We start from the raw sequence: 25,708 nt of genomic DNA on the forward strand, positions 1-25,708 counted from the left end.
AGTCATGCACCTACTAAATTCTTCATCCAGACACTTATACATCCACTCATTCTTCAATATGTGAAACATATTTTAACTTTACAGAAACATACAGTCACTGGGTGTTGTCATCAGTGATGTCATCAGTGATGTCATTTGAGATGTCATCAGTGATGTCATCAGTGATGTCACTGACCATGTCATGAATGATGTAATATGTGACATCATCAGCAGTGGATTGCGGGTGCGCGATATATAGTTAGCGCTTCTAACTATATATGGAATTTCAATGGTTTTATGCGAGTAAAATAAGGTTTTGTAAATGCTAATTCCTAACTATATATGGCCTAAAACCAATAGTTTTTTCATTGAATTTTCAAGGTTTTCTAAATGCAAATTTCTAACTATATATCCACTATAACCTATGGTTTTTTCTGTGAATATATAATATATATATGATATATATAATATATATATAATATTAAAAATATATAATATATATATATATATATAATATATAAATTATATATATATTCACTGAAAAAACCATAGGTATCACACCAGTTATAGTTAGGAATTAGCATTTAAAAAAACGATTAAATTCACTGAAAAAACCATAGGTTTCACACCAGTTATAGTTAGCTGGAAATTTTACTGACATAAAACCATTGAAATTCCAAAGTTATAGTTAGTTGGACTCACTATAATAAGCGCGCCTGCAATGCACTGCTGATGACGTCACATATTACATCACTCATGACATCATCAGTGACATCACTCATGACATCACTGATGACACCAGCCAGTGAATGTGTGTCTTTCTTTAAAATTAATATGTTTAATATTTGTATTTGTAAAGGTTGATGGAAGATTAAATGGTTAAATAAGTGTGTAAATGGATGTTTTTAAAAAAAAAATGATTGGTTAACTGCTTTATTAAGTGTCTTTTATTGAATACATATATTAGCGAGTAACTTTTAAATATTGAAATGTGTATCAGTGTTTCACTTTGTGAATAAGTAGCTGCATGCGTTGGTGACTGACTCACTGTTTGTATGTGTTTTGAAGACAGCATATGTGCAGGACTGTATGGGTGGATGAGTGTGTATATGTGTGTGTTAGTGAGTGAATGACTGTCTCACTATTGTGTTTTTTAGTAACGACATATATTTTATTCTAGTGTATGTGAGTTTTGATGTATATAAGTGAGTATATGTGAGAGTAAGAGATTGTAAGAGTTCCTGTTTAAATAAGTATATCTTTATATAAATGATTGTTTAAGTATGTGTAAGTTTCCTTAAAAGTAAAGAGGTAGTGTGTGTACAGTTTTATATGCAAATAAATGGATGTTCAATAATTTATTTGCATGTGTGAGTATGTGTGTGAGTAACTTTTGAATGACTGTCGGTGTATAACAGGATGTATAGATGTATCACTACATATGATGAGTGAGTATATGTATGAGTGACTATATAGAATTGTTGGTAAATGAGTGGATGTGTATATAGATGGTGGAATTACTGAATTGGTTGTAACTGGTATGGGCATCTCCATTTTTTTGAAAATGTTAGTTTCTATTTTGAATATCTATTTCAAGGGTTACATTACACTAAAAGGAGGTCTGTCACTCTGTCACAAGGATGGTGTCATAAGTGATGTCATGAGTGATGTCACTGACGATGTCATGAGTGATGTAATATGTGACGTCATCAGCAGTGCATTGCAGGCGCGCTTGTTATAGTGAGTCCAACTAACTATAATGTTGGAATTTCAATGGTTTTATGTCAGTAAAATTTCCAGCTAACTATAACTGGTGTGAAACCTATGGTTTTTTCAGTGAATTTAATCGGTTTTTTAAATGCTAATTCCTAACTATAACTGGTGTGAAACCTACGTTTTTTTCAGGGAATTTCATAGGTTTTTTAAATGCTAATTCCTAACTATATATAAGGCCTCAAACCTATGAAATTTAATATTTTTTATAATGAATCCTATATTGTATATTTATATAATACTTTTTTTTTTTTACCCTGGAGCGCTCCCGGTGAGCGCACCGGAAAGCGCATTTTTTTTGGAACGCTCCGGGGCGTGCACCGAAGAGCGTCCCGTTAGTGCTATTGCCGCGAACGAAAACATCGTGACGTATCGCGTAGCCGCGTCCGCATGATACGCACGGCGTAAGCGCACCCGGAAGTACTTGAGCGAATACAATCGCACAACGTAAGCATTTGATGCGCTTACGCGACGCGCCCGGGGGCGTGTAGCATAAGCGCGTCGGGTCATGTGACCTGAAAATAACACTTTTCATTGGTTCATAACAGTTTTGGTTTCCAAATGATGAAAGCCCGGGTCATGTGACCTGAAAACAACACTTTTCATTGGTTCAGGACAGTTTTTTTTCCAAATGATGAAAGACCCCACCTTTTTTCCTTATTCTGACTTTGTCCTTTGACTGAGGAAGACCTGTTTGGAGATCTTTGTTAAAAAAAATTGTACTTTAAAATGGCTACAGTAGCAGCAGCTGCTGGAGCATCTGCACCACCACCACCACCACCAAGAGGACCACCACAACATCACATTGGTGGTCAAGAAGAACAGGAGGAGGAGGAGGAAGAGGAGGAGAGGAGGAGGTGGCTGAAAGAAGACAATACCCCATACAAGCCAAGGCAGCACATAGTATGGGAGTTTTTTTCCATCTCAGAGGGCAAGAAGAAAGTCAATGCGCCCAAGGTGACTTGCAAAATCTGTGACATTGAACTGTCAAAGGGGAACCCTAACAAAAAATATTCTTTTGGTAATAATACCATGATTAGGCACATGCAGCGCAAGCATCCGAACAACTATGCTGCTGCAGAGATGAGAGAACTAGCCAGCAACCTTCCCCAATCTACACCCAGCACCTCCAAACAAAATCAACCCACTCCATCGGGACCAGAGACAAGGGAGACGATCCCTTGCATACAACCACGGTTTGGTGAATTCAGGATCACATGTATTTTTTGTGGTAAGACCATCTCCTATGGTGAGCAGAGCATAAAGCTCATCCTCCTTGCTGGTGACAACCACAAATGCCCCAAAAAACCCTATTTTTTTCCTGGTTTTTTTGGTCCAGTTGAGCCATTTTCAATTCCCTGTTTTTTGTTTCTCCCCATAAAAACAGCAAAAAAAATACAAAATAGTTCATAAAAGCCAAAAAAAGTACAAAATGTTCAAAAAAACAAAAAAATATATAAAACAACAAAAAGAAGAAAAAAAACAGTTCTTTTTAGAACTACCTCCAATTTATAAAAAAAGCTAAATTTTTTGAAAACTCTATCATTCTTTTTTCCCCATGGTACGCTCCCCGGTCCGCTCCCCGGTGCGCGTACCGGGCGCTCCCCACGCGCAAATCAAAAAAAAAGAATTTATTTTTTTGCCCTGCGGGGCCCTTTTATGGCCCTAACATCAAACCTAGAGGGTCAGGGGGGTCTACCCTGCCCCCTTTTGGTCATTTCCCCCTTTGTTTTTGCCACCTCTTGTGTCTCAATCCTACCGAGACACAAGATGGCGGCCGCTCCGGACTGTTTCGAATGTTTACAGACACCCGAGAGCCAATCAGCTTTCCGTGCGCAGATCACGTGGTGCGCCCGGTGCGCTCCCCGGTGTGCGTACCGGGGCACGGCCATAGATATATATATTTTTTGGAACCTAAATTACTCAAAATCCACTGGAGCACATATCTTGAGACATAGCAAAGGCACATCGGGTTACGATTCCCTACAATTTTGCCAAGTTTGGTGGAAATCCATTCAGCTGTTCGGGCTAAAAGTGAGGTCGACCGCCCTATGGAAATTAACATGGGGAAAACCCGTTTTGGGACCCCCCTTTTATCTTGGCCCCCGCTTGACCGGAAGGACCGGAGCGCCGCGAGGCAAATATGAGGACATTTTCAGGCAGATTCCTCAACCGGCGCCAAAGTTATTCACAATAGAATGTTGAGATTTTGCATTGAAAATAATCCTAACTATAACTACCTACTGGCGACCGCCAGTAGGTAATTATATAGCGAATATATATATAATATATAAAGTGTTTGGCCAGCAACATAACATCTCCTGCAGCTCAACTGCCTCATTTAAACCTGAATCTACTGTCTGGAGTTTCAAAATCCATCTGATTTCTAAGTGTTAAATATGAGACTAGATGGCCCCTTGCTTCGGATGATTTTACATAGTCAAGCCATAAGATTTTCAGATAAGATATTTATCTGCTGGGGCTCTGAAAACACTATTCTGCATACCCTTCTTGACTGTAAACCTTTGAAGCTCTAATAGTTCTAAGGGTGGGTGGAATGCTTTATTCCCCCCCGTGGCATCGATGGAATTTGGCTACTCTGCATTGTTTTTGTAATGCTAAGTCCCTGCCATATTCCGCCAATTGCATGTGGCGGAATTTTTTCCACGTACGGCTCCAGAAATGCGAGCGAAATTTGGTGTCTCCCAGTATGATTTTCTAACGTGGGCAGTCATGGGCCATCACAAGTGGTCGTGGTCAGAGGGATGTTTCTTGAGTAGATTTCTTGCTGCTCAAGTAACTTTTCTACTAGAGCGGCAGCAAAATCAACTTGACTGGCCTTGCGCTATTGCGCAGCGCATGGTGCCATTTGTGCTGATCTTTCATCACTGATTGACCTACTGGAACTGAATTACAGCACGAGGTGCATATTTTGTGCCTGTTAGGTAACTCTGTAGAATTCCGCAGGGTACACTCCATGAGTTCCACCCACTTCTAAATATTGTAGACAATATACATTTGTTGTCAAGAGTATTTGATTAAATGTGCTGCTAAAGAGGTCTTACATTCAATAAAAATGACTACAGACCTCATTACGAGTTTGGTGGTGCGAGACCGCCCTGCTCCCGCACTTCCAAACATGTGGTTGAACCGCCCTCCAGATTAGGAGTTTTCTGCTGTCTCGCGAGCAGTTGTTTGGCGTTCTTACGGCGGTGCCTATGAAATAAGCACTGCAATGGGAAAGTCAAAATCAGTACCTGCATGGCATGGACTACAGACAATGCCGTGCAGGTACTGGGGTGCATGGACACAGGGGGGCACAAAGTGTGCCCTCCTGCATTCATCTCATGGCCCTGAGTCAAGAGGGGGGCCTGTAGGACCCCCTTTGCTTGCTTTCCACCATGGTTTTCATGGCAAGCTCACTGCTACGAAAACCATGGCGCAGAGGAGACTTATAATATGCTTGGCAGGTCTGCAGAGGTCCCGCCAAGCATATTGCGGGTTCAAGACCGCTGCTGCCGTCCCAGGGCTGCCCGACCGTCCTGGTCGTAATAGGGCGGTCGGAAGACAGCCACTGCCACGCCCGCAATTGCCAGACTCGTAATAAACCCCTAAGTATGTTTTTCATTTTTATTGTAATTAAATTATTTCCTTTTAATAGAACAAAATTTACAAATGAAGATATGTTGCAATCATTGAGATATTTTGAGTGGGGGTGGGAAACACTTTATTTATTCATTTATTTGTTTATTTTATTTATTTATTTCAGAGGCATAGTATTTGGAACAAAACTATTGTACGAAATAGTAATTTCCTTACACAATGCAATAATCTGATGTGGTGAGTAACATAGACCAAATGACACGAGACTGAGGCGTGGACCATGCACACTGTTTTATGGGATAAAGGCCAACAAAGAAAGAGAAGCATTGCACAAATGAACATGTTTACACTTCCGTTTTCATAGCCTGCGAACAAGCATGGGTGCTTCAGGGAAACATGGCATTTGGGCCTTACTTGTAGTATTACAATGTTTTTTAATAGAAAACTTGAAGCTGGGTCTGGTGGCAGAAACCTGGTTTATAAAAAGGAACAATATACTGGAGGAGGCCAAGCAGATTGGGTTCAGGGGCGATGTGTACTATGATCAGTGAAAGGTAATTTACAAATTTAAGGTTTCAGGGCCAGATGCCCGTTTGCGACAGCTAAAAAAGGGTTTACTATGTACAAAACCTATTTTGTGATTCGGTAACCTATTACCGACTCGCAAATTAGAGTTTGCGACTCACTATTAGGAAGTGATGTGCCAAGGGAGTTCCTTCCTAATAGTGAGTGGCACTGGAATGTATGATTGCTTTGCGACCACAAATGCAGGCGCAATACAATCACCGTTACCACCTACTTCAAGTAGGTGGTGAGCTATTCGCAAACGGAAAATTTAATAATACCCGAGGTATTTAATAATTTGTAAATTTGTGGTAAAGGTACCACAGTGATTGATATTGATTGCTGTGGGCGAGAACTGTGGCACGGAAAGGAGGCAAGTAGAACGCTAGCAAAATGCTTGCCCTGTGCCACTAAGAAAGGAAATGCAGCACCTGTAGCCTCGGCTTACTGTCTCCTGGGTTCAGGCGAGCAATATACTGAAGTCCAGTGACAAGACTTCCGGAAGCGGGGGATAGACAGCTGTGAGTGGCTACCCAGGACTAAGGATAGCCATGAGAGACAGAGAGAAAACAATTTCCTCCACCCACGTGCCCCGCTGCAGCCTGCCCAGGATGAGTCCGGTGAAGCAATATATAACCTCAGGCAAAGTCGGGAAACTTTTCCTAACTTCGTAAGGGAAGGTAAATGCACCACACACCCCTGACTTGGATTCAAGGTTTTATTTTACATTTTTTATCCAGCTTCCCCTTTCAGTATAGCAATACATGTGTTTCTGTGCCTTTACTAAATAACTTGGATGATATTTTTATTTTAAGTTGAGTGTTTTTAAAGCATGATCCTAGCACCAAGGGCATATACATGGCCTACATATAAGTATGTTTTTAATGAAAACTGAAGCTGATGAATGAAAAACATAGGTTCCTATTCGAACCCAAGGTGGCGGTCCTTGAACCACCAGACTGGAGGTCCACCTGCTGTAAACCATGTACAGCAGTTGGACTGCCACTGGACCGCTGCTACCACCAGGATCCTTGATCCCGTGGCGAAGGGGCAGCGGTCTGAGGAAGTAATATGCTGGGCGTGCTGCAGTGGCACCACAGAGCATATTACGAGTTTCCTCACTGCCCTCCTTTTCATGGCAGTGAGCCTATTATGAAAAGGGTAATGGTGAGGAAACTAATGGGGTCCTTAAAGGGCCCTCCTCTGTGCATGGGGTTGTTTGCAAGGGGGCACATATTGTGACCCCCCCTGTATTTTTGCACCCCGTGTTCCTGCACGAAAAGAAATAAACATTGTTCATTTCTTACCATGCAGGAACAGGCTGTGGCATTCTCACGGCGATGCATGTCTAAGGCATAACTATGGGCCTTAGATATGCATCGCCGTCGGACCGCCGCCGCAGGACCGAAGGAATGCCCGACCAGGATTCCTATTGGAATACGACAGACAGTCAGACAACGGGTTTGGCGGTCTCGTAGTAGGGCACTGTTGTGGCGGCTTGCTGCGAGACTGACAAAATCGTAATCAGGCCCAAAGTTTCTTCGGGTGAGAGGAAGGATCAGTGCATAGTGAGAATGGTAGCAAGATTGTACAGCAAAGACTTTTTAAATCTTTTCTGAAATGTATTATGTGAATGAGAAACTATGATGTGCAGATGGAGGTCATTCCATAAAACTGGCCCTTATGGCATATGATCTGTGACCTGCTTGTGAGACTTTTTGTCTTCCAGCGTGGAAAGGGATGTGTATTTAGTAGTGGCCATGAACCTGGGCTTAATTTGTAAAAAATTAAGGGGCTCATTATGATTGCGGATTTTCCGCATCCTCCGGGCCGGCGGAAGCCGCCGCCGGCCCGGAGGATGCGGAAAATCCGCAGCGGACCCACCAAAGACCCACCGCCACATTAGGATGGCTGGTGGGTCCTGGTTTCCGTCCGCAGCTTTTCCTCCGCGGTTGGCTTACAACCGCGGAGGAAAAGCACTAATCTGGTGACGGTGTCTCTCAGACACAGTCCGCCAGATTGGTATGTGCCTGCAAACATGCTTTTCCGCGGCGGCTTTTCCGCCGTGGAAAAGCATGTGTAACTTCACTGCGGGGGCCCGTTGAGGGCCCCCCAGGTGAAGGGGGGTGGGGGGTGCACATGAGGGGTACCTATGGTACCCCCCTGCATTTGTATGCAGAAAGCGGCAGGCACCGGGCGGTGCCTGCCTCTTTCTGCATGCAAATGCAATGGGTGCATTTTTAACATTGCCGCGGGTGCAGCTTGAAGCCGCACCCGCCGCAATGTTAAAAATAGAGGATGTGACCGCCACCCTGGCGGTCACATCCTAATCGCACAGGAGGGGACTCCGCAGCCCATGCGGACGTCCCCTCCTCCTCAATGATTGCGGACGGACGCAAGTCCGTCCGCGATCATAATCGGCCCCTAAGTGTCATGGGCCAAGGTATTTCACACGAATCAACTGCCCTACTCACATGTGAGGTTAAACTGTAGGTCTAAGTCCTAGTTTTATCATATTTTTAAGATATATTAAATAGTTGAATGTCTCATAAATAAACTCAAAAGACACACAAGTAAATATACTCTGTTGGAAAAACACACACATGGTGCCACCATGTGGTGGAGTCCAATATATATGATGGTGTTTGGAAATAGGTGCTAGCACTGAGCAACGGCAAACAGCAGCACAAATTAAGCTTTGTGTGCCACTAGAGTCAGACGTGTTGAGTTGAGAGGCAATGTCATTTGGCTTTCTGAGACATAGTGTTTTATAGATCTTGCAACACTCTTTGAAGCCAGATTCTGGTGAAGACAGATAGCCAGTACAGTTCTTACAGAGTGGGGGAGATTAGCTAAATCTTTTCACGGCTGGCAATAAGCCAACCACTGCATAAGGCTTTGATTGGTGTCAGTGAGAACTCTGTGAGACCAGTGATTAAAGTGTTGCCTTTGTCAATGTGTGACAAGGCAAGCGCATGGACTTGGAAAAACATATTTTATGTAATGTGTATGCCTTTACATTCAACAGCAATTTTGGTGCAGGTCCTTCATGTACAAACCTAAAAACATGCTGATATAAGAAGAAGCAAACCTAATATTCTCTTCCAGTTCTGCTATCCCAATAAACATATAAAGGGCATGCGTTTAAGGGATAAAACAAGATGGCTGAAAAACTGGTACAGGATTTGAATAACTACTTTTGCTGAGCAGGAACAGTAAAAAATATTTTCTATTTATGCAGTGATTTGCTGTACAGATTGATAGTTGTATAAAATTCAAAGGTTTTACATCCAATTTTAACATTTGTAAGCAACATGTTTTAATATGAAACAGAAAACTTTATAGAAGCATCAAGCAAGAAATTGAAGTCTATGTATACGTTTAAGGTGTAAATGATGGAGTAAATTGGAGTTATTGTGTGTTCTTACCATAGCCTTGAAAATATGTTGTGATGATGTGAAACACTTGTCGGCTAAGTCTGGGAGGCTTTGATTGATGTTTATGGTTAAGTTGATAGTAAATGAAGTTTGATAACAGAAGAATAATAGGCATAAACTAAATACATTTTTGCGCCTATCCTTCCAGTTTTTTTTATCTAAATGTTAGTTCCCTCCTAAGAAAAGTATGTTACTTATCAAAACTTAGAACCAGATGTACGAGCATTCCAATTTAGGGGTTGCAAATTGTGACATTTTGCGACTCGTAAAATAGAATGTACAACAGTGTCTGTTTACGATTCCTAATGGGATCGCAAATGACCTGCCTCATCAATATTCATGATGCAGGTCGCAATTTGCGACCTATTGAAATGGCCAGCACTCGTAGGGAAGGGGGCCTGCTGGGATCAGCAGACCATTAATGTCTGTGACAGCTTTTTAAAAAAAGCTGTTATTTTTTGCAAATGATTCCCGTTTTCCTTAAAAGAAAACAAGATGCATTTCAATAGGGAAAAAAATGAAATGTTTCTGTTTCACTTTTTAAGAGCAGGCCTGCTCTTAAAAAATATTTTTGCTGCCCAAGACAAAGGGGAAGGGGCCCCCTGGGGCCCCATTTCTGTTTGCGACTAGCTTACCACCTACTTGAAGTAGGTGGTAACAGTGATTGTATTGCGGCTGCATTTGTGGTCTCAAAACAATGATACATACCAGTGCCACTCACTATTAGGAAGGAACACCCTTGGCACGCGACTTCGTAATAGTGAGTCGCAAACCCTAATTTGCGAGTCGGTAATAGGTCACCGACTTGCAAAATAGGTTTTGTACATAGCACAACCCTTTTTAGCTGTCGCAAACGGGCATCTGGCCGTAAAACCCTAAATTTGTGCTATTCATATTCCAATGCTGGTAAAGTCCTGCTTTTGTTGCATACTGTTATGCTGATTCTAGGCAATTCAGCTAGTGAAAAAGAGTGTACATCTTTGAATACATTTTCCTACATTTTAAGAAACCCCATTAAAAAGATACTGCTCCTCGGCCGGACGCAGAGATGTTAGACAAACAATACAGCCATCCAATCATTATCAAGGTGCTGACCCAACACTCACTCCAAATTTATGTAACAATACGTTTTCAGCATTTATCTATAGCTGTTTGCAGCCAAGGTGTAAAACAGTCTGGTCACTGTACACTTCAAAATTACCATGAGGGATTGACCCGGGACTTTATCACACTGTATTATAGGAAATTTTCACTGATTGTAAAGTACAACTATGAAAGCCTTGAGAAAGCCCAGGTCGTACTGACCAAAGGGCGAAACACGTGTCGGCTGTTTAGCTGTCTCACCTCCAGAGGGTAAATACAAAAATTATATAATAAAGAGCTTCTTCAAAAACTACCTGGAAACTTTTACTTCGGATATAATTGACCCAAAGAAACAATAGTTTTGCAGTTACTAAAATCATCCATACTACATAAAGTACATGCTCAAATCCTCAACAAACTGTTATGAATACGAGACTGGAAAGGCCAAGTGCCTCGAGCAAAAACTCCTCTCAAGAAACTCCAACTGAAGATAGGCAATAACATCCAGTCTTAGGATCCCTGGACCTTTACCCAATCCTCAAAACGTAAACAGTCTGCTCTGCCTTTACTGTTTGTTTCGCATATAAGATGACTGGGTTTAGGCAACAAAAGTACAGCCTCAGCTGCAGTGAAATCCCCTCTCGTGTCCTGTTTTTCTGAAGCCTATTTCCAAAGCTTCCACCTCCCGTCACGCTGACATAGAAACATATAATTTGATGACACATAAAGACCGACAGACCCATCCAGTCTGCCAAAATGTCACTATTCTTCACTCCCAGACCCTAAGTGGTTCCCAGCTTTAGTCTTGCTTAGCAATGACCGCCAATCTTCATGCATGCTTACCCTCAGTTGCCTCCTTTCCTCACAGCAGCACAGGGAGCTGAGAGAAACCTTGAAGGACTCCCACACTGGATTCAGATTGTTCTTAACGACCTACAAAAAAATAAAATATTGGTGCAGTTGTTTCATGTGACAGGACATCATATCACTCAATCAATCAATCAAAATTGACTTTATTCGGTTTTGAACAAACCATAAAAGCAACATAATAAAGTCCAATCATATACAGATATCAATGCATAGGGACAATATACAGGGCTTTACAAATAAAATCCTTGAAATTTGACAACAAAATCCATAAAAATCCATGTGTACGCTAAAAGTTAAAAACTCCAAAAGTGCATCAGGAGACAAATGGTGATATAAATAGAAATAAAACATGTCTAGATAAAATAATTTCTACTAGGTAAATCACATGCGTGTTCACAGCTATTTCTCAGTATCACAGCAGCTTTCAGAAAGCTGACTATGTTTACAACGGTGTCATCTGAAAGCATTTGAAGATGCAAAGGGGCTGGTCGAACTTGAAGGCAGTTTGCCCCCTTCAATAAAGGAACAATAATAGCCTTTCTGGCAACCACATAACAATTACAAATTATAGTAAAATGTCAAGTGTTCTGTGGAGACACATTGTCGCAGCCTCAGGGGTCACAAATATGGCCCCGTGACCTACCCGGAGTAGATGCTAATAGATAATGCACCAAATCCATCCTGAACCTAGTAAGTAGAAATCGGTCACCCACATTAGGTACCTCTGATAAGGAGGGCTCCATACAGGGGACTGTTTTCAGCAAGAAGTGATTATGTTTTCATTAAAAACATCTGTTCTCTGTCCAAAGCCTACATCTCATGAACTGACATCACCTAATTCATTGATATTTGGGTGGTTGCTTTTTAGACATATTTGTGTCCTATACATGAAAAAGACTTTTCCTATTGGTCAGTCTGTGTTCTTAGGCCTGAAACCTAGGACACAATGCTGAATGGGTGGCATTAAATGTTGGAACACTGATATGTGCTGACACTATAAGCAGGACTCAGGTGAGCACGGGATAGGTCTTTGGGCCTCGCTTCGGTTAGGTAGGAAACTGCTCTATGGAAACAATACAGTACAGCACAATATGACATGATGCAATACAATAAAATAAAGCCCTAAAGTCTCTCCCCAGACAACAGGCTTGGCTTCCCATCTCTTTGGCCACAACAGTCCATCTTCATTGTACCTGACATCACACCACTACTGAAGACTGATATTTGTCAAGCTTGTCAGTAGTCCCACACAGGAAACCTGTGAGTGGTCCCTTTTTGTGTAAGTGTAGTATGTTGATAGGTCATGAAAAACAACAAATCATCACCATCCACTTCCTAGATCCCTAGAAGTAAAATTGCACTTATTCTTCTAGTCTCATTCCTTTAAAGTTTGACAATTACTTGCCCATGACATGAGGAGTCACCATTGATGTTAACCTTAACTAGAGGGCTATAGTTTAAGAGTATTTAGCATTTGAAAGCAAACTTTGCATTTCTAAATGTCTGCTGTATTGCCTTGCAGGTATAACAGAATGCTTAGGAATGCATTCGTTATTTTTAAATGTAGGCACTTGTATTGTGTGTATATATGTAGTTTCAGGTAATTCAGCTTTGCTAAATAAATTAAAAAGACAACTTAATGGTTAACACAGAATTTCTTCCCATATTCAGTGCTGATGAAAAAAAATCTTTCAAAATGATAGACCTGCTGTCAGAGAATTAATCAACACACATAACGAGCTCACCCTTGCAAGCCAATCCTTGATGCCAAATGTACCAACAAGTTCTCCCCAGTGTGTGAAAATAAACATCGTAAATTCAGACTCTTATCGGCAAAAATGTATTTCAATAATATACATACACATCTCCAGTTTTATTAATCCAACTCCATCCTGCCTGAATTCATTTGGTGATTTGCACCCATGCCATGGCATGGCACCTAAATCACTGATAGACGATATTGGCTTGTTGAAAATACACAAACACAGGAATATACACCATAGAAGTGAAAATGAATGAGCCCCAATAACTCTTGTTATTAAGCACATTTATTACTACAGTGCACAGGTCATATCACTATTTATTATCACATTTGCATGAAATTCACATGAGAAAATCATTGATTACTGCCATGCAAATCGCACGATACAGATCACTAAACAGGCAAAACAAACTCTCCTGATAAACACACGGTCTCTTCAATGTGATTTTTCCTTACTGCACAGAATTAACCCTCTGAATCCTGGTTGTTGTTAAATACAAATACACATGAAAAATGCCATGACATGAACCATATATACAAATATAATGTAACATACTATTTATTATCAGGGTGGGGGGGGGGACATCATGACCCAATCGAGGCTCACCACTCATCTGCCATGGGCCCTCCCTACCCTCAACACACATGTGTATGAAGATATATGTACAGCAAAGGCAATGATAGCACCTTTGTAATTATGGTTAAGTCAGAGTTTCCATTTAAAAGTCAGTTTGAAAGGGCATTTCTTGTTTCCCTAATAACATTAGCACCGTTCAATGACTCTGCACAAAACTTTCTCAAAAAAGTGCATTCACTCTGGGCTCATCATGGAAAGTTTCATTCAGATGGCTCAAGTGGTGGCCTAAAAATAGTGGTTCGATAAGTGATGATTCCCATTTTAGCTCCCATACGAATCTTTGCTCCTCTATACAGAAAAAGTAGTTGTGCTGTGAAATGACACTAAGCTTGACATGTATGCAGGTTGAGAGCAGGGCCTATTTACAGGTAAGTTCCTCTGCAGCCAGGATCAACCTATCCTCCACAGGGTGCCTGAGAAATTGAGTCAACAAAAAAAGGTGTATTGAGGTGTATTGAGGGTAAAAATAGATTTCCCACTCTAGGTATAAACACAATGTTACTCCATCCAGCTAATGGTGCTAATAAGATACTAGGAAGGGGCCGATTCACAGAACTAACTTAAGACAAAATCCTAAACTTACTACTTTTGGTATTCACAGAAGTTAGGATTTTGTCTTAAGTTAGTTCTGTGAATCGGGCCCGAAGACATTTCTAGCCACAGACTATGAAGACCCTCTTAGAATCGATACTGATGCTTTGAGAAGAGAAAAATCTCTAAGTTGGTCTGGCACACTGAGGAGAGGTGACCGAGCATCACTAAATTCCCAATGTAATGTGTAATATGTCTTTGAGCGTCAGTGTTACCACAATGCCAGGCGCCTTATCGACAACTGCTTGTCTGCCCCCATTGATTAACAAAGCTTCCATCTCACTCTCCTATTCTGCTCTGATCAGCTCCTCTGGGTCAGGATAGAGTTTAAGGCAGACGGCAGCCATCCTTGTCTTGATTGATACTTGTAGTCTGACTGCCCATTGCCTGTCTTGACCTTCACGAACACTTGCATATAGACTTGCAACAGAGTTTGTCTTAGCATGGGCACATGCCTTTCAGACTAGGCTCATATTCCAGAACACTAAACATCACAGGAAAGAGCACAGTGGTATCCTATATTCACTGACAACCTCACAAAGAAAGGTACATCTATCTGACAAACGTAAGAAAACTGCACAGCTAAAAAAAAGTATACAAGGGCTTAATATTTTCACTGGGCAAAGACATTTGCCTCTTGTTGAAAGTAATGAATGAATGTACCGCAGTCTGAGGGGATTATAAATGATAACAAAATGTCATCCAATAATTCTGCTTGCTCCTCGACCGCAAAGGAATCCAATCGAATGGGGAGGTAGCCACTATCTTGTTTTGGCGTTTTGGTGAGGCGGCTGAAGGGATGGGCGAAAAGTACAGGAACGCTAGCACCATGCCAACGTGCAATAAAGGGCTTCTGCGCTTTCCATTTGAAACTAGGTGGAAGGAGTTGGCTTAATGTTGAAATATTGGCTACAAAGACATTGTTCAGGCACAACATAATGTCAAAATATTGAGGGCCAAAATACAGTGAATGTCTGTGCATATAGATAAATATGGATTTACTATTCTTAACTTCACATTTGCCTAACTTGAATGAATATATATAGCCTTCCTGCTGACTCGTGCAAACGAAGAGGGGGATGCGGTGCCGCCAGGGACCTGCCCTGGTATTGGACCTGGGTCAACTACAAAAGTGAGCGGACTTGGGGAACCTCAGCAAGACACACATCCTGTGTTTAAATTGAAATTGCAAATGACTTTATTTTCGGAACAGCAGCAAACTACACTACCCACTGGAGGGCAAGAAATAAAATACAACCTTTGGAACTGCAGGTACCACAATGCCTTCACAAACAGGAAGTAATCCTGAAATAAAAGCGCCACCGGAGGAAGTGTAACTTAACAACTAACATTGGACTGCAGCAACCAACGGTGTATAACCGGTGTAATGGCTCACCTTGAAAAAGTTCGAGTAGAACGAAACGCGTCGGAAAATGCCACATGCTGTTCCTAGTCAAATAAAATTGGCAGAAAAAAGAAGGTTCGTGTTGCGACTCAATTTGCTTTCCGAGAGGGAAGAAGGGTGAGAATATATATATATATATATATATATATAAATATATATATATATATATTACCTACTGGCGGTCGCCAGTAGGTAGTTATAGTTAGGACCTAGTTTCCATAGGAAATCCGTAACATTCTATTGGGAATAACTTTGGCGCCGGTTGTTGAATCTTCGCCAATTTCTCAAAGAAGATGGCCCGCTCCGCTCCGCTCCTTCACTGAAAGTCTCGGGAAGATTTGTCAAGCGGGGGCCGAGAAAAAAGGGGGGTTCCAAAACATGTTTTCCCAATGTTAATTTCCGTAAAACGATTAGACACGGCTACAGCCTGAAGCGCTGAACGGAATTACACCAAATTAGGGAAAATAGTAGGGTCTGGTACGCAGATCACGCTTTTGGTTAAATGGTGTAAATCCCTCCAGTAGTTCCTGAGAAAATCAAAGGAAAAAAAATATATGTATCTGGGCGGAGCCTAACCACACATCTCATCCTGAGATCTGATTGGCTGTCAGCACTTCATCCAAGAAGTGTTGGCAGCCATCTTGGGACCAATATACATGATAGCACCTCATTAAAAAGCATTGCAGTTAATAGAAAGTTTTAGGACTTTAGTTACATTATAAATCATTTGTTGATGATACCATATTCATTTTAGGAATTGTGATGTGTTCTAAGGTGATTTTACCATGTGAAAAAGCCTTCTGCTGGGATATCATGAATCATGTTTGAAAGAAAACTATTATCTCATGCTTTTCCCACAGTGGTTTGGAAGGGGATCTATAAGCTAAACTGAAAGCATATTTTCTGTAAATTCACATTATCTTTCTCAGTCATGTGAGAATGAAGTCTGACATTCTCAGTAAAACATGTACATTCAACAAGGACAGAGACTGTCAGTTGATTCCTTTGTGTTCTACTGCAGCTTCCCAGAGTGTTCTAAAGAACAACTAGAGCGCTAACAGTCCTACTTATTACAAAGGTATGGCACACCTGAAGCCATCTTGATTGGAATAAAGTGGTAACTCTTAAAACATTTAACTTAAAAAGGAACAAAATGAGAGGGCATAAATTGCCATAGAAAGTATGATTAGTGCTGCAGAAAGAAAAATTAGGGCACATTTTGAATGACTTCTCAAATCCTCTTCTATTTCATTAAAAAAAATTCTGACATGCAGTCTCCCAAGATGGCCACTAGAGACAAAAGAGCCCAAATGTAGCCCAAATATCACCCAGATGTAGCCCAAGTATAGCCCAATGACAGAATGTCCCAGAGTGTTCTAAAGAACAACTAGAGCGCTAACAGTCTTACTTATGACAAAAGTATGGCACACCAGAAGCCATCTTGATTGGAATGAAGTGGTAAGTCTGAAAACATTTAATTTAAAAAGTAACAAAATGAGGGGGTTCATTTTGCCATAGAAAGTATGATTAGTGCTTCAGAAGAAAAATTAGGGCCCATTTGAAGTGACTTCTCAAATCCTCTTCTATTTCATTAAAATATTCTGACATGCAGACTGAAACATGCATTTTCAATACCAGCAGCAACCTTCCCTGGTGAGCAGTAGTTTTACTACAGTGATCTAATAAGCAACTAGCGTGCTAACATTCTGAATTTATGGCAAATGTGTGTCACATCTGAATGCCTTCTTGATGGAATCTAAGTAGAAAACTGAAAGTATTTCCTACTGAGGAGACTGTAGTAAATGAGGAAATTAGGAAACTTCATAACAAATAAGTCTCCCAAGATGGCCACCAGAGACAAAAGAACCCAAATGTAGCACAAATATCCACCAGATGTAGCCCAAGTATAGCCCAATGACAGAATGTCCCAGAGTTTTCTAAAGAACAACTAGAGCGCTAACAGTCTTACTTATGACAAAAGTATGGCACACTTGAAGTCATCTTGATTGTAATAAAGTGGTAACACTTAAAACATTTAATTTGCAAAGGAACAAAATGAGGGGGTTCATTTTGCCATAGAAATTAGGATTAGTGCTGAAGAAAGAAAAATTAGGGCACATTTTGACTTCTCAAATCCTCTTCTATTTCATTAAACAAATTCTATCATGCAGACTGAAACATGCACTTGGAATACCAGCAGCAGACTTCCTTGGTGAGCAGTAGCTTTACTACAGTGATCTAATGAGCAACTAGAGTGCTAACATTCAGAATTTATGGCAAATGTGTGACACATATGAATGCCTTCTTGATGGAACCAAAGTAAACAAGCATTGAAAAGGCAATAGATCTCTCTGCTTCCTTGCGAAGCACCCTTGCTGCCTTCGCGATCCTGGCTCTGGTTGCAGCAGCTGAACCGCTCTTTGGTGGCATTGCTGCTGTATTTTCTTCCCTCAGCATTTTCCCCTTCACACACTGTCGTGCTTGCCAAACAAAGCCACACACCGTAGAGCCGGCGTTTTGCCGTGAGGATTTCAGCATCTGACACACCCCCTGAAGCGCTGCTGGCAGCGTTGATCTTGTTCCCTTGGAAACGCCGTGTAAGGAAGTTGGATTCCACCAAAGCGTAAGTGGGTTTAGGCGTCGAAGGATTTTCATTACATTGTAGCAATATCGCATTGTTTCAGTCTTCGAGGGGTTTGTTGATGTATCTCATAGCCAGTGGAAAAAAAAAAGCTGTGAAGCCGTAATCACTCGTAGTCAGTGTTCTCCCAGCGGCGCGGCGCGGTAAATCAGCGTGTTTGTCTCTTTAAATGCCCGATCAGAGGATCAAAGGTTCTCCCCCATCGCTCTCCATATTCTCTGTACTCTCCGTATTCTGTGTCTCATAGCACTACTGATACAGTCTATTAATTCAGTTTTCGGCAGCCGAATCTATCCAAAAGCAGTCCGGTCGTTCACTTCCATCGGAGCTCAGTAGACTGCTGCAATCGGTCTAACGCTTAGACCGCCATCTTGCCCGTCGGTAGTCTCACTAACAGCCCTATGAGAAGGCTTATTGGACGGGGAAGACTTTGATCAATTACAGGTAAAAACAGCGTCTGCAAGAGCTAAGAAGCAAGCAATTGCGTCCCCACTTGGCACTTCAAGACAGGAAGTCTTAGCATCTCGCAGAAGGCTAAGTAATACAGGGGGGAGGACTGTGCTTGATTTATTGTTTAAAAAAACACCAATTCAAAACAGCTTACAGAATGAGGCTGAGTCTGAGTCTCTGTCTACCCCAATAGTGAATGATGAACAGAATAATTTAACCATGGTACAATCAAATAACACTCTAGATTTAGAGGAAGGGATGCCTGGCCCCTTTATTGCTCTTGATACTTCTCTGATTGCAGCTAGCACGGAAAACATGAGTGCTAGTAATGTTAATATTTCTACAATTACCGAGAGTTCTAAGCTCGGACGAATTGATGCATCAACAGTGGGAGCAGGGAATGGCGAGAAGCAAATTGAGGAGGGCCGGGCAATGTCATTTTCTGGCCCGGGGGCAATATTTTGGGTGTACAAAACGACCAGACTAATCTGATTGCAGAAGCAACATTAATCACCAATCAGAATGAGGCTAGAACACCAGTACTAACCCCATGTTTAGTAGCCTCAGAGGAGATACCAGGGGCACCCCTACACCTAATCTCTGAGCAGACTATAACAAGTGAAGGGGTTAATGATTCATTACCAAGTACTGCCCCGCTACAAACTGAGCAAACCGGACAACAATTGGAGGGGGAAAAAGACCTCAGTGAGTTTTACTCTTTCTCTGATGAAACCGGAGAGGCCGAAGTAGATGTACTAGGGGAGTGGTCAGAGAGTTTTGAATCTACGGAGGGTGAGGATGAGGATGAGGAATCGGAACCACATATATATTCCTCAGAAGACAGCTATGGTGAGGGAATACAGAAGCTTAATACTGTAAAGACTAAGCCTAAAAGTAGTACTAGAACTACACAGAAGAAATTAGTTAAAGGACATCTTGAATCCAATCAAGGCACCACCTCAGACACACCAGATAATCCAGAGTTAACTCCCACTGTGGAGACCATTTTACAAGCAATAGTAGCCCACAGGGAAGAGACTGCCCTAGATAGCAAAAGATCTCGCGCAGCATTGCGTAAAATGCAGGGGGTTGTCAAAAAGCTCTCTAAAACGTGTACTCATATTGGTGAACGAGTAACCGAAATGGAACTAAGGGTGATGGCAGCAGAGAAAGACTCTTTAGAAAATCATGAGAAGATCATGCTTCAGGAAACAGAATTGATGGATATGAAATGGAAGCTTCAAGATTTTGAAAACAGGCAACGTCGCAATAATCTTCGCCTCCTAGGGGTACCGGAGAAAATTGAAGGAGAGAACATGCGAGCTTTCATTATTAAACTCTTTAGCGAATCTATGCCTGAAATACAGAACTGGAACTGGGAAGTTGAAACCCAAAGGGCTCATCGAGTCCCCTTTAATCCACCACCGAAGCCAGGGGTATACCCACGTGCTATCTTAGTATATTTTGGCAACTTTTTACTTAGGCAGGCAGTGGCGGAGAAAGCGAGACCAGATCGTAAAATAACTTGTAATGGATTTTCCTTCTTTTTAAGACCTGACTTTTGCCATGCAACTGTTGAAAGACGATGGAGGTTGCGATTGTTGATCAAATCATTTCAGGAGAAGGGTGCTTTGGCTTTTTTGAACAACCCTGCTATCCTTAAGATTATTCATCGCGCCCAGACAAAGTTTTTTCAGTCTGAGATAAAAGCAAAAGCATATCTAGATGAAATATCTTAGATAACATTTTTTTTTTTTTTTTTTTTTTAGATATATGCTCTGATGACCGCAATAATAACTTGCATACTACAAGAGCTATAAATGCGCAGGGGAGGGATAGAAGGAGATATGTTTCTATTTTTCACTATTTCTTTCGGATAGCTTGTCTGATGTTTTAAGAAAGTGTTTTGTTTAATTTGTTTAATTTAACTGAAGATTGATTAGTATGCTTAGGCATAGATTAGAGGTGAATGATAGGATGAATATAGTTATGATATATGATATATAGATCCTTTTGTTGTTATCTATGGCAAGGTAGCTCAGTAGAAGTGCAGCAACTTCATCACACTGACGCTGGTAGAGTCTGAACGCCTGTGTAAGGGGGGGGAAAGGGAAAAGGGGTGGGGAAGCGGGCGGGTCAGAGGGAGGGACAATGGGGAGGGAGGGGGGGCAAGGAAGAAGGGGGAGAAGTAGAAAATAAGAAAAAACCAGGCTTAATAGCAGGAATAAAATTAATTTTTGAAAATACACAGCAGGACATGCATATGGAGTACTATTTGAGCAATGTTACTAGACAAAATTACTACATTAACAATGGATAAGCTTAGTATACAAACCTGGAATGTAGGAGGATTACTGGCTAGAGATAAACGTTCAAGGCTAGAGGAACTAGTTAAATTACATCCCGTAGACATATTGTGCCTACAGGAGACCCATATTCCTTGGAGTAAAATAGCATTATTAAGACTTAAAGGATATAATTTAATGGTAGCATCATCTCAAACGACAAATATTAGGGGTGTGGCAATTTTGGTTGTTATGGGCAAGGAACACGCTTTTTATCTGATACATATGGAAGGTGGGCGATCGCTAAACTAGCAAGTGGAATCACTATATGCACTGTTTATGGATCAAATCAGGATGATCCCACAATTTTTGAAACTTTGGAAACAGAACTAGCTATGTGGCAAGGTCCGCTAATTTTCTGTGGTGATTTTAACATTTCTTTGATACCACTCTTATCGCCACATGCATCTAAACTTAAGTATATAGGCCGGAAACCGAAGGTTTATCGCGCTATTAGCAGCCTAATATGTAGTCTTGGACTAACCGATATTTGGCTGCAAAATAATCCAATAGACCCTGGCTATACTTACTACTCTCATCCTCACCAAAAACATGTACGAATAGATTATATTCTTACTTCTAGAGATTTAGCACCTTCTTCACATATAAGAAAATTCCCAAAAATAATATCGGATCATAATCCCTTAATATTATTAATTGATTATGATACTAATTTTACTCAAAAAACAACATGGTCCTTTGATAGGAAACTATTATGCAACAAAGAATATATTGATCATATTAAAATCTGGACTGAGGAATTTTTTAATATGAATCGCTTTAGTGCATCAAGAAACATCGTATGGGATACTTATAAAGCTGCTTTAAGGGGGGAAACTATCAGCTACCAATCCAAAATCAGGAATAGGGAAAAAAAAGAATATGAAATAAGAATAGCAGCTTTAGCCAAAGCCGAGGAAGAACATACTCTCAAAATTAGACAAAAACAAGATACTACTCATGTGATGATGCAGGTAGCAGTACTGAAATCAGAATTGAATTCCAAACTCAGCCAGAAAGCTCCCCAGACATATCAATCACATAGAAAACAAATATACGAAAGTGGAGAGAAAGTGGGCAGACAACTGGCACTTAGTACACGGCAAAAAACTGCGAGGAAAGATAATATTACTATAGTAGAAAATGGGCAGACCTTTACTCATGCAGTCGAAATTAATTCTCAGTTTCAGAGGTACTACCAGAAATTGTATACTGAGGATGCTATAATTTCAGAGGAGGATATAAAAGTCTATTTAGATAACTTTCTCATTAATCCTGAGGCCACGAAATTACTAGATGATGCCACAAAGGAGGATCTTGAAAAAGAAATTACATTCACAGAAGTGGGTGCAGCATTATCATTACTGGCATCCGGTAAAGCAGCAGGTCCCGAAAAGATACCGATTGAGTTATTCAAGCTTCTTAGTCATCAATTAGTACCTATTTTACATGATTTATTTCTTGGGATACAATGTAATGGTATACCTCCAATCTCTTGGGAGGAGGCTAATATAATCGTCTTTCCTAAAAAGGGAAAATCCTCTGAACAGCTCACTTCGTATCGCCCCATATCCCTTATTATTTCGGACTCTAAATTATATGCAAAAATATTAGCGCTCAGACTCAGTAGGGTCATTGAACATCTCGCTTCCCCTTGGCAGCATGGCTTCATTCCTGGGAAAGGAACCACAGAACATATTCGTAGGGCAATTGCCTTATTCGATGCCACGGCCGCCAGGGGGGAGCAAATGTCGATGATCCTACTTGATGCTGAGAAAGCTTTTGATCGTGTCACTTGGAATTTTCTCTGGGAAGTTATGATACGTAATAATTTTGGCCCTAAATTTATTAATTCTATTAAATCAATGTATCACCGCCCCAAAGCAAAAGTTTTGGCAGCCGGACTATTTTCTGGATATATTAACATAACAAGAGGTACTAGACAAGGGTGCCCATGCTCGCCTCTACTATTTGCATTATATATTAATCCTCTTATTTTGAAATTACTAGAAAGTACTAATATTAAACCTGTTATTAGCCATCACTTCGAAACAAAAATACTGGCTTACGCCGATGACATCGCGATTATTACATCTGAACCGATAGAGGCTATTCGGGAAATAGAGGAAGTCACTTCTGAATTTGGACCTTATTCTGGATATTCTCTCAATAAAGGAAAGACGATTATTATAAGCACAGCTAACACAACCTGTATGGACCCACGAAGAACTGAAAAAACTACATATCTGGGAATTGAACTTTGTGCAAACACTAAGCTAATCCCAAAAATCAATTTTGATCCATTACTGATAAAGATTAAGAACGATTTTGAAAGGGTTAATAGTCTTCATCTTTCCATTATAGGAAGAGCCAATTATGTTAAAATGAATACGTTACCTAGATGCCTCTACCTGTTTCGAGCAATTCCATTAGCTATTAAACAAGAAACATTAATATTGATTAATTCCCTTATATCTAAGTTTGTGTGGCAGAATGGGAAGATTAGGAGATCCCTTGCGTTATTATCACTTCCTGTTGATAAAGGTGGTCTTACTATACCCAATATGATATTATATTACTGGGCAGCACAGATAAAACAACTTACGCCTATGATTAGAGGATATAACTCGGAGAACTTAGAAGACTCTGCTGAAATGCCCTCAATATATGAGCTTTTGGTAGGTCAGGAGGCAAATGGCTTACTACTACGAAAGACCGAGACAAGAAACTATAAAGATTTTAAAGGAGAAATTATGGTTAATGCTTGGAAAACTTGGAATAAAATTGCTAAATATATCCAAATTGAGAAAATTAATTGATATACACCACTTTTGCACTCTAACGCTATTCAGGGACAGGACCTAGCTGGCTTCTTAAAACAATGGGCTAAGCTAGGAATTAGGACAATTGGCGATTTTTTAATAAATGATTATGACACAACCTTCCTAGCTTTAAAAGCAAAATACAAGTTACCTAATGGAGATTTTCTAAAATTTGCAGAGATTTTTGCTACACTAAAAGCCAAAGAATCCCTAATTTGTTTAAGTAAAATTTAAATCATGGATGTAATATCTAGATCGAATACTAGAATTGGAACTTTATATAATATTCTTTTAAGTATGAAGAATGATGATCTTGATAAAACAGTAAGAAAGTGGGCCCTAAAATTGAATAACCCGAATGTAGACATCAATAAAGTATTAAATATGAGTCAAAAATTACTGATGGCGAGCAATCTTAAAGCACAACTATATAAAACTGTTTTTGACCTATATTTTACCCCCGCTAAATTGTTTGTGTGGGGTAAACGTGAGAATGATCTATGTCCTAGATGTACTCAAGGGCCGGCAACTCTCACTCATATGTTCTACACTTGCCCTGATCTGATTCTAGTTAAAAACATGATAAACTCCTTTTGGGAAGAAATATTCAGGCACAAAATGCCAGAATCAGAAACTTTATTTTTACTCGGCCATGACCATACTTTAAATCTGAAGAAATCTGAAGAAAGATTAGTTTTTATTGGTATGGCAGTATTTAGGATAATTTTATCCGCAAGATGGAAAGACGTAGATCCTCCAAGTTTCCAGATGTGGCTAGCACGTTTTTTGGCAGTTTATAGATATGAAATTGCAATATTTGAAACAAGAGGAATACAATCTAAGCTGCGTGGGGATACACTTTGGCGTCCAATAACTGAATGGAAAAACTGTATTATCCCCAGCGGTATTGGCTAATTGTGAAAAATGCTTGCAAATGGTCCTAGTGTTTATTAGCTTGGCGCTGTATTTAATTCTTATTTTTGATTTCATCCTCTTTGTTTCCTTGAACCATTCTTCGAATCTTAATACCTGCTGTTTGCTTGTACTGCTGTATTACCTGTTTTATATTCCTGTTACATTATTGTATTATTGCAACTGTTTCCTGCTTTTCGCCTGGTATAAAAATAAAATTAAAAAAAAAAAAGAAAAGGCAATAGATCTCACCCTCGTTTAAGTTAAAGCCATTCTGTTTGTAATGAGGTGGCTTTTTAGCTTTGCTTTTATTAGTGTTTTTCAAACTTTCATGTAAATAACATGCATATGTATGCATATATGTATATGTATGCATGCATTTATATTTGTATTTATATAGATATGCAGATTATATATGTTTATATATGTATGTATATATATATATATATATATATATATATACACATACATATATAAATGCAAATGCATATATATGCATATATATATATATATATATGTGTATATGAGTGCGGGTAGAGAGAGGTAGAGAGGTAGAGGTGTAGAGGTAGAGGTGTAGAGGTAGAGAGGTAGAGGTAGAGAGGCAGAGGTAGAGAGGTAGAGACTAGAAGAGAGAGAAGTAGAGAGAGGTAGAGAGGTAGAGAGTAGAGAGTGAGTAATAGAGAGTAGAGAGTGAGTAGTAGAGAGTAGTAGAGAGCAGTAGAGAGAGTAGCAGAGAGTGAGTAGTAGAGAGTAGTAGAGTGAATAGTAGAGTGAGTAGTAGAGAGTAGTAGAGAGTGAGTAGTAGAGAGTAGTAGAGAGTAAGTAGTAGAGTGA

The 25,708-nt window shown here is 40.3% G+C and overlaps 1 protein-coding gene across 1 annotated transcript in view; it reads right to left on the reverse strand.

Annotated features, from left to right (window-relative positions):
• CPNE7 (copine 7) overlaps nucleotides 1-25,708 on the reverse strand; it is a 358,406-nt gene that overhangs the window by 142,638 nt on the left and 190,060 nt on the right. Inside the window, exon 5 of the mRNA XM_086945595.1 lies at nucleotides 11,283-11,372. Coding sequence (XP_086801721.1) covers nucleotides 11,283-11,372 — 90 coding nt within the window. The remainder of the gene's footprint in view (nucleotides 1-11,282; nucleotides 11,373-25,708) is intronic.

This window comes from Lissotriton vulgaris, chromosome 12 (assembly GCF_964263255.1).
Source record: "Lissotriton vulgaris chromosome 12, aLisVul1.2, whole genome shotgun sequence".
Taxonomy (NCBI): Eukaryota; Metazoa; Chordata; class Amphibia; order Caudata; family Salamandridae; genus Lissotriton; species Lissotriton vulgaris.